Source organism: Lissotriton vulgaris, chromosome 11, assembly GCF_964263255.1.
Source record: "Lissotriton vulgaris chromosome 11, aLisVul1.2, whole genome shotgun sequence".
Classification (NCBI taxonomy): domain Eukaryota; kingdom Metazoa; phylum Chordata; class Amphibia; order Caudata; family Salamandridae; genus Lissotriton; species Lissotriton vulgaris.
In genome coordinates, this window is record NC_141699.1 from 485,229,033 (window position 1) to 485,243,057 (window position 14,025).

Consider the following 14,025-nt stretch of genomic DNA (forward strand, 5'->3'; position numbering starts at 1 on the left):
GAGGCCGCCGCCGACACCTTCTCGCCGGCAACTTCGCTAAGGGCGAGGCCCCGGTCTCAACCCCGAGGAGGCCACACTTTCCGGGAGGACGCCGCTGTGGATCCACCGAGCACCGGACCGACCAGGATGGAAGGTAAGTGACTGCAAGGCTCTGCATATAAGCTGTTGTCCGTTTTGGGCAGGATGAGCGACAGGATATTAGAGTTTAGGCAGGTAGGACGGCGGAGCCGAGCTAACGTGCAGCCATTTCGTTGTCGAGCCTGGCTCCTCCCCCCCACAGGCCAGTCTTAAACGTTAATCTGGCTATTACACGAGCAGTGCCCCATACAGCTTCAGAAAAAAATGTAGCCTCATCTGTGGGAGACTAGACTGGCCCATTGGCACAGGTGTTTGCTGACCCTTTTTGTCATGAGCTTAAGGAACAGGTCATGTTGGTACAAAAGAGCATTGGACCTGAGTTTGAGGACACAGAGCAGTGGATGATGTGGCCCTGATTGCGGGTATGTGATATGACACCTGTAAACTGTTTGAGATGTGGAATGAGCCTTATATAACTCCTACTAAATCAGGTGTCGCCAACCGGTCGATCGCGAGCTACCGGTAGCTCGCCAATGCCCCTTAGGTAGCTCGCGCTGATAGCGTCGCAATTTAGTTGCCCATTGACATTGTTGAAACACTTCGGCCTTTTTCCATTGTAGATGTAGATGTTGTCTGCCCTAGCCAAACAAGCAGCTCCGATTGGCTTAACTGAAGAGGGGTGGTCCAAAGAATATGACGTCGATCCTCCAGTAGCCTCTGCGCAGCCGCCACCTTCCTTTCAAACCCTGGCACCGCACTTTTCATCCTGCGCGTTTAGTGCCAGTACAGTGTACAGAGCAGAAGGCATGGAGGAGCAGAGCGGCCGGTTCGAGGAAAGCGTGCAGGTGGCGCATGCAGTATTAAACTGCTACCGGTACCTTTGCCATCTGCTTTGTTCAGCCTGCCACCAGTTCGACCGGAGCAGCAGGTATGCTTAAGGAGCCCTGCGCAGGCCTCATCAGCTCCACAACCGTAGCGAGCCCCTAATCTGGCCTGATAGTTAAATAGGTGCGCAGCTCATTGCAGTCCAGGGCACATGAAACCAAACAAAATAAAAACAGATGAGAACGCTGCCATGAAATATATCGTGTTTATGACATTCATGATCTCTGGTGTTTCAATTAGGCTTCATGTTTGCACACCACAATGAAACGGAAAGTAATTTGTATTTCCACTTCAAGAGGGTATCAATGTTAAATGCAAACCATTGACTAAAATCAAATTCTTAATTTGCAGAGAAACACTTCAAATGCATAAAAGATAATACGTGCTAAAATACCCAGGTTTAGCTGAAATGTTAAAAAGTGTTTCCAATAGTGTCACTTTCCAAAAACTAAGGCTCACTTAAATAAAACATGATTGGACATGCTTGTTGCCTGTTTGCATTCAGTCTCATGCCAGATCCTTTTTAGGGTGATGCAATGCTTGTCAGAAGTTAAACAGGGGCCATCATGTGGAGGGAAGTTAACTGTTATATCATGATCCATTATGTCAAGTGTTCTTGATGACGGTGGGTGTTCGCCCCACATCCATTATGTACCAAGTGTGCGTGCTGCCAGGGTGGAAGCAGCAGAGGTAGGAGGCCCCAAGGTGCACTCTGTCCCACTATCATATTACACATAAAACATCTTGAATCAGCAGATAAATAGTGTTCTCGCTGTCACAACGCATGACTGTCAAGGTGGGTTACACGTGGTGGTAGTTCATCCGGTCAAGTTCACAAAAACTCGCCCATTCTCTGCAGTGAGGGTAGCTTTTGAAGTGTGTGAATGCACAAATCACAAAATGCAGTTTTTAAGAGGGATACTTTTTAAAATTTCTGGAAGTTTTGAATCAAAAATGTTGTAATTTAGGTAACACACTAACTAATACAAAGGAAGGCTGGAAGAGCAAGGTGTTAATGTGTCTTTATAAAAATATATGTCCATTTTCAATTTCCACGTTGCATTGTGGGCCTTGTGTATGTGCTTTAAGTATTGCAATTTTGGGCTCTAAATGTCGCCATGCAAAATTTAATCTAAAAGTCTGGAGTGGACTGTCTGAAAGTGTTACAACCCATATGAAGTCACTTGGCTTGCCAGGATATTATTAAATTCATTTCAGTAAAAAAATAACCCGCTTGCCCTCATCAATACACTAACTGCACTCAGTGGTTGTGCAGCCAACAGTAGTTCAAACATTGTAGTTCCCTTACAGGTGGGCGTGGGGGGTCTCTCAGAAAAATGCGCGAGTTGCTTGGCCTTTAGTAGCTCACGATGAACTTGACTGACCAGAAGTAGCTCTCGCTACAGAAAAGGTTGGAGACCCCTGTACTAAATAAATATGCAATACGAGCAATTTTTGTTTCAGCCTATGGAATTTGCATCTTGGACATCCTGTTGTATGATAGAGTGATCGGTGGGCCGTGCTTAACAGCGAGCCACATAACTGTAGTATAAAGAGCGGCTGTGCATCCATGGGATGTGATACGATTGAGGTAGACCATCGTAAGGTTGTGTACCTTTTGTAGATTGAAGCACCTAAAAAAGACTACTTCATTGAGGATAAAGTAGAGCATGTTTATTTTGGTTCCCACAGATCATGAGTAGGGCACTGTGCTTGTGAAATGCAGAGGACTGACAGCCTGATCCCTACAAAAGGTGAAGAGTTCTAGTAAAATCGGTCTTGCAGCATGAAAAGCACATTTTGCTAAGCTAACCCTGACATTTGAGTTCTGCTGCTTTGATTGAAAAAAGTCATGTCAAGGCTGGTGATCTTTTGCTGAAGAAGCTTAAATGTACATTTTAGTTGCTTAGCAGCACCTTGAGCCGTGGACTTTTATTGTCTGACAGCTGCCATTCAATGAGATTCTTAGTGGTTTTGACATTTAGGATCAGAATTGCTCCCTTGCACAATTAAATGATTCTTTTATGATCCTATGATTTGTGGCATTCTTTGTGTGTGCTTATTCATACTAGTTGTTAAATGTGTTAAAGGGGCAAGCCGGAATGAGCATGAATCGTAGCCCTGTTTTCCCAGGGCGGTACCTCTAGGCCTGAGTCTCCTTGGTGGAAGGACCAGCTTGGGACCTTGGGTGTTGCATAAGCTTTCCTGTGCCTGTAGCATCTGCAACTTTCCATAGCCTTTAAAAATAAAGCACATTAACCAATGAATAAGATCTTTTCCAAGAAATAAGTAACTATGAGTCAGTAAAGACACTAGCCAAATTGTTGCAAAAAGTCTGGAAGAATTAACTGCGGACATAAAATTATCTCTTAAACTAAGATACTCTTAGACTAAGAAGTACATTTTTCAGAGGGGGCGTGGCTTGCGCGTCGCTGGGACATGGCGGGTCGCGCTTGAGCTCTCAGGCGAGTGGGGGCCGGCGGGGATTATTTACCGCTTCCTGACTGCCCCTCTTCGCTGAAAAGTCATTTCCAGGTGCCCGAATATGTCAGGAGTCGTATGACATCCATTTGGGCGAATTCTGCTGAAGGCTGCATCTTTTCCCCGGTCAGCTGCTGCGACGCTCGGTTTCTTCACGGGCGGCCGCCATCTTACCGCTTGTGACGGAGACGGCGCTTTCTCCTCAGAGGTGCCGCTTTTGTTACAATATTGCAGGTGTGGGGATAGCCTGGACATTTTTCATCACGGTGCTGAAATGGTAACATCTTTTTTCTATTTTTTTTATGCTCATTGGGCTGCTTGGCTAGATACTATGTTGCATGCTCTCTATTTTCTTCAGTGATACTATCTATGGATGGAACTGCTTTTGCCTCACGATGTTTTTGGTGTAACCTATTGAGGTCTATGAGGCTCTACCATATATTCTGCTGCCTGCTCACCTTATAAGTCCGCCACTGTCACTGATTTTAGCGCTTCTCACGCTTGGTGTGCTGTATTTCTTGTTTTTGGGGCAACTGCGCAGTTTTTTTCTCAAGAGGCTGTGTATTTTTTCTTTGGGTCTGTCTCTTCATGGCTGCAAGTATGGGCCGTTCCAAAACTAATAAAGACCCAAAAGAGGCTGGCGCTTCACTCAAACGTCTTAAGTCTGTGTCTCCTACACCTGAGACTGCTCCGTCAGACACCACCTCTTCTCTTGACGCAATATTATCGCTCCTTAATGAGGTGCATGATATTGCACAATCTACAAAGACTAATACGGATTTACTACAAGTGGAGGTGTCCGCTATTCGGAATGACTTCAAAGCCCTGTCTCTTCGAGTTTCGTCCACGGAGTCACGTATAAGTTCCTCAGAGGATAATATCCAGAAGCAAGCCAGGTCTCTCAGCCACTTAGAGCGTTCAATGGCGGCGTTGCGTAAAGATCTCACTGAGCAGGAGGACCGTAATCGTAGATCTAACCTACGCATTTTTGGTCTGCCGGAAGATGCAGAGAAATCATCTTCCTCTATGATTGATTTTTTGTATCATTGGATTCCTGATACGCTACAAATTTCATTTCAAAGAGACTTTGAGATAGAAAGAGCACATCGTGTTCCAACTTTTCGTTCTAAGTCTGCCACCCAGCCAAGAGCAATAATTTTTAAGCCACTGCGTCATCAACATACTGAACAAATTCTTTCGCACATGCGCAAGACTAAAAATGTCGTCTGGGAAGGTCATCGAATTTCAATATCTCAAGACTTTGCCAGGGACACAGTCATAAGGAGGAAGGGCTTCCTTAATCTTCGGAAACGTCTTTCTGAGATGAACATTCCCTTTTCCTTTGCTGGTCCCTCCAAATCCCGCATTTCTTACAAGGGACGTTCCAGGATTTTTGATGAGCCGGCGGATTTAGCTACCTTCCTGGACAATCAGATGGAGATTCAGATGGATATTCAAAGGGCGACTTCCCAGGATCCTGGTGCTTCGGGCACTTGAAATGTCTTCTTTAGTCTCCTTTATGGTGGCTTTCTGTATTTTGATGTTTCCTCTTCTCTTTCTTGCTGTTAGCATACTGCTGTATTGACTTTTAACTCCGTTATTGGAGTTTTTTTTTCTTTTTCTCTGCTTCATATTTTCTTCCTAGCTATGTTATATACTGTATTATTTCTCTCTCACTTCTCTTCCTTGCATTCTTTCACTTGTCTTCAACTCTTCTTATCTCTCATCTCTGTCATCTTTTCTTTCGACTTACTTTTCTATTTTCTTGCTGCTTATCTCTTAATAGTTACATTGCTTTTTCTGGTATGGGACATTCTCTATCTTTCTTTTTTCTTTTTTCTCCTCCTATTCTGATATTTTCCTACCTTTCTTCTCTCACATATATAATGTTATTATATACAGTTATAGTGTATTCATTGAATATATAGTTATTTTTTTAGGATATACATATTGATTGTCATGCATTAATCTACTGTTCATGTTTTACCTCATGCTTTTCTTTTTCTTATCAGTTTTTCTAATAATATGTTGTAATATAGCTATGTTTCTCGCCACTGCTTTTTAAATGAGATTGTACAAATATCTTAGTTAGAGTATGATTATTTACATTATTAAGCGGCTTTGCGGTACTGCTTTTGATTGTTACCAGTTTCTTTTTTCCTGCTATCCGGTTATTATAGTTTTTGGGGCTATTGTTATCAACTATTTTTTCGCCTAGTACGGGTCCCTTACTTGCCTTTCCACGTTCTCCCTAGTATGATGTTGGTCTTTTTTAGGCCTCCCCTCCTGCTTCTTCTCTCCCTCCTCTCTTTTCTCTTTTCTTCTCTTCTTTCTTTCTCTCTTTCTTGGATTCCCCACATGGACGCTCCCTCAATGTTTCTTTTGTTTGCTGACTGGCTCCTTGTATTCGTGGCGTTGGTCCTTTTTCTGTCATCCATGTCGTCTTTTTTCTATTTTTATGTTTTCCTATGCCAGGTTTAAATGTATTATCCCTTAATGTTAAGGGTTTGAATCATCCGGTGAAGAGGTCGAAAATCTTAGATTACTGTAAGTCTCTGTCTTCTGATTTGGTTCTTTTTCAAGAGACCAAGGTCACTAACAAAGAGGCGTTGTTTTTAAAGAAGGAATGGGTTTCGGATGTTTGCTGTTCTGATGCCTTTGGTAAACGAAATGGAGTCATTACACTGGTTTCAAAGAATTCTGGTTTATCGATACTTTCTTCTGATCATGATTCGGAGGGTCGTTGGTTGTTGTCTAAATTGTCGGATGGACAGCATGATCTGTATGTGATGAATATCTATGCTCCTAACGTTGATGATCCGTCCTTCTGGAAATCGGTTACCAAAAAATTAAATGACACCCCGCACTCTGGTAATCTTATTGTTGGTGGAGATTTCAACTTACGAATGGATCCTCTTTTAGACAGGAATTCTGCTTTTCAGTTTCGTCCTCCTAAATCCCACAAACAAATGCTCAACATGTGCTCCATTATTCATCTTCAAGATATTTGGCGTCTTCATAATCCAACTGGTAGTGATTTTTCTTTCTTCTCTTCGCCTCACTCTTCCTTCTCTCGTATTGATTATCTCCTGCTTCATTCTTCTCTTGTTTCATCTTCTTCTTCTCCGCTTATACATCCTATTTTGATCTCTGATCACGCTGCGGTAACTTTTACGTTATCATCCTTTGCCCCTAAATCACGTGCTCGTTCGTGGAGATTAAATACCGAAGTTTTGCATGATCCTTCTCAGGTTAATGAGTTTTCTGAAGCTATAGATACCTTTTTCCACAAAAACGAAGGCTCTGTCTCTTCCCCAATTGTTCTATGGGACTCCTTTAAATGCACTTTCCGTGGTCAAGTCATTAAATGTATGTCCAAACGTAATTCGGATATTAAAAAGGAACTTACGGAATTGTCTTCTGATATAAAATCTCTGGAAGCTTCCTTTAGGCACTCTAAGGATCCAACTTGTTTACAACAAATAAAACTACTAAAATACAAATATAATACCATTGTTACTAAAAGAGCCCATATTGGGGTACAAGCACAAAAATCCAAGAAGTTGTTATTAAAAAATCAGGCTGGGAAAATTTTGGCTGCTACATTAAAATTTCAGGATTTTTCTTTCAAATCCTCGCAAATCTCTTCCATTACTGACCACACAGGCTCTAAAAAATTCCAAACAGGGGAAATACTTGAAGTTTTTCGTGATTTTTATAATAAGTTGTATACTCCTTCTAATCAATCATCTTTTGGCCAATGTCAAGATTTTTTAAAATCGGTTCCGATTCAGTCGGTCTCTGATGCTGATCGCTCTTTTTTAAATAAGCCTATTTCCCCCGACGTAATCGTGTCTGCGGTTAAAGCTACTCGTTCTGGCAAGGCTCCAGGCCCTGATGGTTATCCAATTTTATTTTATAAAACTTTTCTCCCCACGCTTGTCCCCAAATTAATCTGTCTTTGATCCTTTTGTTAAGGATGGATCTGTTTCTGGTACGGCTGCTGAGGCTACTATAGTGGTGCTCCCGAAAGAAGGGAAAGACCATTCGGATCCTAAAAACTTCCGACCTATTTCTCTCCTTAACATGGAAGCTAAGATTTTTGCTAAAATCCTGGCCAAAAGATTAGAATCCTTTATCCCTCATCTTGTGCATTATTCCCAAACTGGTTTTGTGAAAGGCCGTCTTGCGCGAGACAATATACGCACATTCTGTCATATTCTCGGTGCTGCTAAACGGTCTCAACTTCCCGCCGCGGCCTTGGCCCTTGATGCGGAAAAGGCCTTCGATAAGGTCTCTTGGCCTTTCCTTCGTGCTGTTCAGTGCGCGCATAACCTTGGCGACTCTTTCATTAATATGGTGATGTCCTTATATTCTCAACCTAAAGCTAACATTAGAGTTAATGGTGCTACGTCGTCGTTTTTCAATCTTAGTCAGGGCACTAGACAGGGATGTCCTTTATCCCCACTTTTATTTTTATTATCGATTGATCCCCTTCTTCGTTTGATTGAGTTACACCCTGACATCAAAGGTTTTTCTTTTGGGCCTCACTGAATTAAATCTGCTGCATACGCAGATGATGTTCTTATCTTTTCAGATGATATCGCTTTGGCAATCCCTGCTATTTCTAACACCATTTCCTTATTCTCTTCGGTTTCAGGGTATACCCTGAATAAAGATAAGACGGAAATGTTCCCTTTGAATGCCTATTGTTTCCCTTCTCATATGGGCTCAGCGGGCTTTAAGTGGCAGTCTACACACCTGAAGTACTTAGGAATTTATTTTTGTTCTACTCTGTCTGCCACCGCTGCCTATAATGAATCCCAGACTATCCTTAAAGTGCGTTGTCTTTTGGATACATGGTCTCCGAAACATATTTCATGGTGGGGACGCCTCCAGACTCTCAAAATGATGATTACGCCGATTATTAATTTTGTTTCATCCATGCTTCCGATCAAATTGTCAGATTCCTTCTTTCGCGAAATCGATACTCTGACTTCTAAATTTTTGTGGAATGACAAACGTGCTCGACTTGCATACAAATTTTTGCGTCGCCCTTGTGATATGGGAGGTTGTAATTTTCATGATTTGGAAAAATACCAAACTGCCTTTTTGGCCTCTCAAGGTGCTTTATGGTTCTCTCCGCCATCTCTTCACGTTCCCTCTTGGCTGCTGATAGAACAGGAACTAGCATCCCCTTTGCCTCCCGCCTCTTTTTGCACTACTTCTACTTTACATATCCTGTTTTCCCGTTCTATCATTCTCGATACAATTGCTGCGGTCAGGAAAATAGACAAGAAGGTGGCAATTCCTTTGCATAAAACTAGGTGGTCATCTATCTGGCGGAATTCCAAAATTAAGCTTATCATTACTCCCACTCTCATGTCCTATTGGGCAGTTAAAGGGATTTCTCTTGTCAAACATCTCTATGGTGTTTCTGATGAACCATTACCTTTCTCTACCTTGGCTCAAAAGCATTCTTTAACAAATCTGGATTTTTATACTTTTCTAAAAATTAAAGTGGCCATTGCTAAAGTTCGTCTTCATCCTATTTCCTCTACAATCTCACTTTTTCATATATGGATTAAATCTGGTCATGTCGCCTCCAAAATGTATAAATTCTTGTTTTCTGCCTCACTTCCTGCACAGACGGTTGAACAACAAAAATGGTTACATCATTTTGATCATGCTATTACAGAGCATATTTCCTCTGATACTTGGCAATCAATTGGTAAATTCTCTCTCCGTAATAAAATCGCACCTTCTTTAATGCAGTCTAAGTTTTTCTCTATTAATCTCCTCCACTGGACGCCTGTACGTCTTCATTCGCTCAACCTTAAAGATGACAACTTATGCTGGAGCTGTGGTTTGGTGGCAGGCGACTTTCCTCATATGTTTTTCCATTGCTCCTTGCTTCAACCATTTTGGAACCTCATCCAGAAGCATCTCTCTCTTATCTTTGGTTTTGAGCTCCAACTTTCCTTCCCCTTAATTTTATTAGGCCCGATGGCTGCCCCTACTCCTCTCCCTTTAGATCCATTGGAGTTACAGTTGTTGGATCTTCTCCTGACTGTTGCGGTGAAAATCATTCTTATGGAGTGGAAATCCTTTTCGTCAGTTTCCTACCATACGTGGTGGGCTTGGGTCTCCTTTTTACGCAGTGCTCACACTTCGGTTGATCAAGCTCACCTTTCTCCATCTATTTCTAGTGGGGTATGGAAAGCTTTGGATGATTATATGGAGTTATCTTCCAATGGGTTGGTTCCTCAGTTTCCTTTTGATCTGTCTGTCTAATTGTTGTCTGCTATTTGTTCTAGGCTGGGGTTGTCCTGTGGGAATCCTTCTTTTTTCTTCTTTTCTCTTTTCTCTTTCTTGTCCTCTCTTCCTGCTCATCTTTTCTATTATTCTCTCTCTTTTCTCCTATCTTCTTGTATTCTGTTTCCTCCCCTTTCCTCTTCTCCAAAATTGATAGTGGTACGTTTGTTTTATTGCTTTGTTAGAGGCTTTTACTTAACTGGAATCTATATCTCTCATAGGCTAATGTTCCTTTATATACAATTCCTTGGTTTATCTATCAATATTAGCCCTCTCTGCATATGTATCTTGATTTGATTGTATCACTTGGATTGTATTTTATTCTTACTATTCTTATCATTATTCTCATCAATAAAATTTTCTTGAAATCAAAAAAAGAAGTACATTTTTCAGAACAAGTATCAGAGATTCCTTTAATGAAACTGAAAAAACTGATTAGTACTTTTTGAAAATTACGCATTCGGCCTATTTCATGACATTTTTATTGGGATCCTGATATGTTTGATATATTTGAATCTCTAATGTCAGCTATATATTTTGCAGCGCCTCCTACATGTCAGTTGTAAGGCTAAATATACATTTGTATTGTATGTATATTATTATCTCTATGTTAGGGTAGAGATGCAGCTGAATGGGCCTCACCAACTTACTGCCTGGTAATAAACTGATTAGTAGTTGGGAATTCATTAGAGTGATGTATGCCCAGAGGTTAAATGATAAGTCTAAAGGGTCAGAATGTATTCTGTCTGGCAAAGTACTGTAAGTGTGCGGACATATCTGGGTCACTTCAAAAGTATAGGAAGTTTTAAGAGACGTTTGAATGTGCGTGAGAAAATGATATGTCATGAGAAAATCTTTGCCTATTACATGATGACAATCAATCTTATGGCACTGATTTACAGTTGTAAAGAAAGTAAAATCCACTAAATTGCGGGAAAAGTGGAAATTGTAGCTCATCCACTGCTTGTGAGTCGTCCAGGGAATTACCTCCACCACAGGGACAGTGTGACAGAGTATATTCTGTTAGAAGATTCTCCAGTGGTGGACTGACCACTTCAAAAATGTGGATATTTTCTTGAATCAACTCTTGTGTTTAAGGAATGTACTTAGGTGTTAGTGGGAAATGAAGGGCTCAACGAAAAGGAGAGACCATTGTGCCAGTAAATGATTGTAGTGTCGTCTTGGAAAGCAGTGTACAAAAATATATTTCCTGGTCATAGCCTACAAGAGTAAAGAAAAAACACAAAATATATTGCCAATCGCTGAATATAGAGTTTCAGGACATTTTATTTACATCCAGTTGATGAAGAAACAATAGGTTTCTATCTAGGGTATAGTTTATGAAGAATGTGAATTCTACTGAGCTAGCATCTGTGGAGTTATACATCATTCTCGGCTAGTGAAGATGAGCATTGTCGCTCTTAAGGTAAAATTTACATTTGATTTAACTCATTGTTTTTCTTTTGAATCAATTTTTGTAGATCTGTGGCTTATGATGAAAGATCCTCTCCGTTTGCTAGGAAAATTAAGCAGTATAATTTAATTGGTAGCTCTGTCACTTTCGGCCTGATTTGGAGTTTGGCAGATGAGGTACTTGTCACAAACGTAACCAACACCCCACCTCCCTTTAATAAGACAGACAGGATGTCTGTCACATTAAGAAGACAAATAGGATATCCATCACGTTTGTGATGGAGTAAACCTTTGCCAAACTATAAATGTGGCCCTAAGATTGTATTCATTTTGGTGGGTTATGTTGTTCATGAATTTGCATGAATTAGACGAATATGCCTAACCTTGGTTTTGGGGAGATATAATTACAAGAAGTACATATGAAATGGACTAGTAGCATTGCCACTTTAAATTTAAATGTGTTTTTTTCCACAGGCTTTTCCTTGGGATCTACCATTCAGTCTCACACTAAGGGGATTTGGATGTGGTGCGTCCCACACCCTCAAAAACCTAACAGTACCCTAGTGCTGTTGGACACTGAGGGCCTTGGCGATGTTGAGAAGGTGAGTTGTTAGAGATGGATATGTCTTTAGACAACTTACTACTGCTTTTACATTTAAAATCATTTATGGTTATCTGTTAAATGTCAGTGAACAGCTTTATTTGCTCTATAGCACTAGCATTAAAATGCAGTATAGCAAATTAAAATTACTGGAATTACAGTTCCATATACTAATCTCTATATTCAATAGTCTGCAGAGTCTCTACAACAACAACTCAAAATAATTCCTGAAGTCACTTGTGGTGATCTGGCAGATAAAAAAAAATCTAAGTGTTGTTTTATTGTGTATACAAAACGTGTATTTTTTATCTTTTCCAGGGAGATTCTAATAACGATAACTGGATATTTTCTCTGGCAATACTACTGAGCAGTGCCTTTGTGTATAACAGCATGGGCACCATTGACCAACGTGCACTCGAGCAACTGCAGTATCCTTTGGAAAACTCATAAGTGCAATGTATGTGTGTATCCATATGTGTTATCATGTTTAGTATGTTCTTTTGCCTGAAACAGCTTACTTCCTTCTCTAAATCCTTCCTTAGTGCTCTGAATTTGTTGAACAGCCTGGTCTTCATGCTGAGGTTGTGATGTATACTAGATCTCCGTGATCCCTGCTTATATGGGATATTGTTGATATGAGGGCACACACTGAGTAAATATTACTGGAAAAGTCCATATTGCTACATATGCTCTGCTGTGACCTTCCTATTAATGTAAATGACATATAAAATTTAAATTAGGGTTCATATGTAAAAAAATATATAACACAATAATGAAGTCTAGAACTGTTAAACCACTTAAACGTAGTTCAAGCAGGAGAAGCATTTTCTTTAAAAAACAAAACAAATTTGCAATGTTAAGTTAAGGCTTTACTCCTGCTGTGACATTCATTTTTTGTGTGATATGACACTGCGCGCACCATGTGCTAAAGTTACAACAATCAAATTGAACGCAGTCTGCACACAAGTGTGACAACACTATGTTCTAAGAATTCAGGGGATTTCCACATAAACAAAAAGAAAATGCCCGATTTTAGCCAATGTTTGAAGTTTTCAGTGCGTTCTAGGTAAGTAAACTTAGTGGCATCCAGACAGGTCATGCTCCCTCTGACCCCCCAATGTGTCTAACTCTCAGAAATATCTTTGTTTAGCAGTTTTCCTGGGTGGCAGTTGAGCCCTGGACTAAACACCACAGCTACTGGCATCGGCAAATTGGCTCGATCCTAGGGGTGGGCGGAAAATTCTGCTGTGCCATGAGAGTTCGTGGGGTTTTGCCCACTCCACGGCTACGCTAGTATCGCGATGTTCTGGAAAAATTCAGCCAAGCGCCGTAACGCAGAGTTTTTTCCTTGCATGTGGCTCACCAACATGAAGTTAGTGAGCATGAGTGAGAATCTGCATCCCCTAGCATGATTTGTGGGTGCTAGAATGGCTCCTATCAAGATTTTCTCAACGTGGCCAGTTGTGGCAGGTCACAACCGTGCCAATTGAGAAAACTGGCGCTCGAGTAGAAAATCTACCCGAGTGTCAGAAAGAAGTTGCATGCCCTGGCCTACTGCGTGGTGTTGTTCACACTGATTTAACAGTGGCAAGCGAGCACCAGGTACTAAAAATCATTGCAAGCAGTGCAGCATGTCAAATTCTGCCACCTCGTGGAACTTCATGGAATCTCACAGAGTGTTTATGTAACTACGCCGAATTCTGCGGAGTGAAACTATTTGAGCACCACCCAGCCCTATTTTCGATTGCAAAAAGATTATGGCTCCATGTTGGGTCTTGTGACCTTTTCTCTTGCAGGTGCTAGACCCAGCAACACATGTAGGGTACACGTTTTATTGGGAGAAGTTTGGGTGGTTGTAGGAATTTTGTGAATTCCTACAGCTTACAGGACATTTTGCAACAGGAAGGTGAAGAAAAGTCATGATTTTTACTAACTTTTTAGGGCATTGTAGCTAAGAAAAATTAGTGGGTTCCACATATTTTAACATGCTTGACTGCCCTCAGTATCTAGTTTTCATTAATGTCTGAGTTAGTACATTTCCCTCGGTGGAGGACAATTTAAATTCAAATGTAGCATTTACCCACATCGCAATAAAGAATATTTTTTCAAGAGAAAAACATGTCTCCACATTGTCACAGGCGCCAGGCCCAGCTACACATTGGGATACTGTTTTATCAGGAAACGAGTGGGGACACTGGCTAGTATAAATTATGTGGATCCTTCCAGGTTTTTGAACATTTCCTCACTTAAAT

General features: G+C 41.1%; 1 protein-coding gene across 3 annotated transcripts in view; it reads left to right on the plus strand.

The window, feature by feature from the left end:
• The window catches only part of LOC147682139 (guanylate-binding protein 1-like), a 338,883-nt gene that overhangs the window by 75,033 nt on the left and 249,825 nt on the right, over positions 1-14,025 (plus strand). For all 3 annotated transcript variants that reach the window (XM_086943550.1, XM_086943552.1, XM_086943551.1), the window contains exons 3-4: positions 11,647-11,774; positions 12,092-12,201. In XM_086943550.1, coding sequence (XP_086799676.1) covers positions 11,647-11,774; positions 12,092-12,201 — 238 coding nt within the window. The remainder of the gene's footprint in view (positions 1-11,646; positions 11,775-12,091; positions 12,202-14,025) is intronic.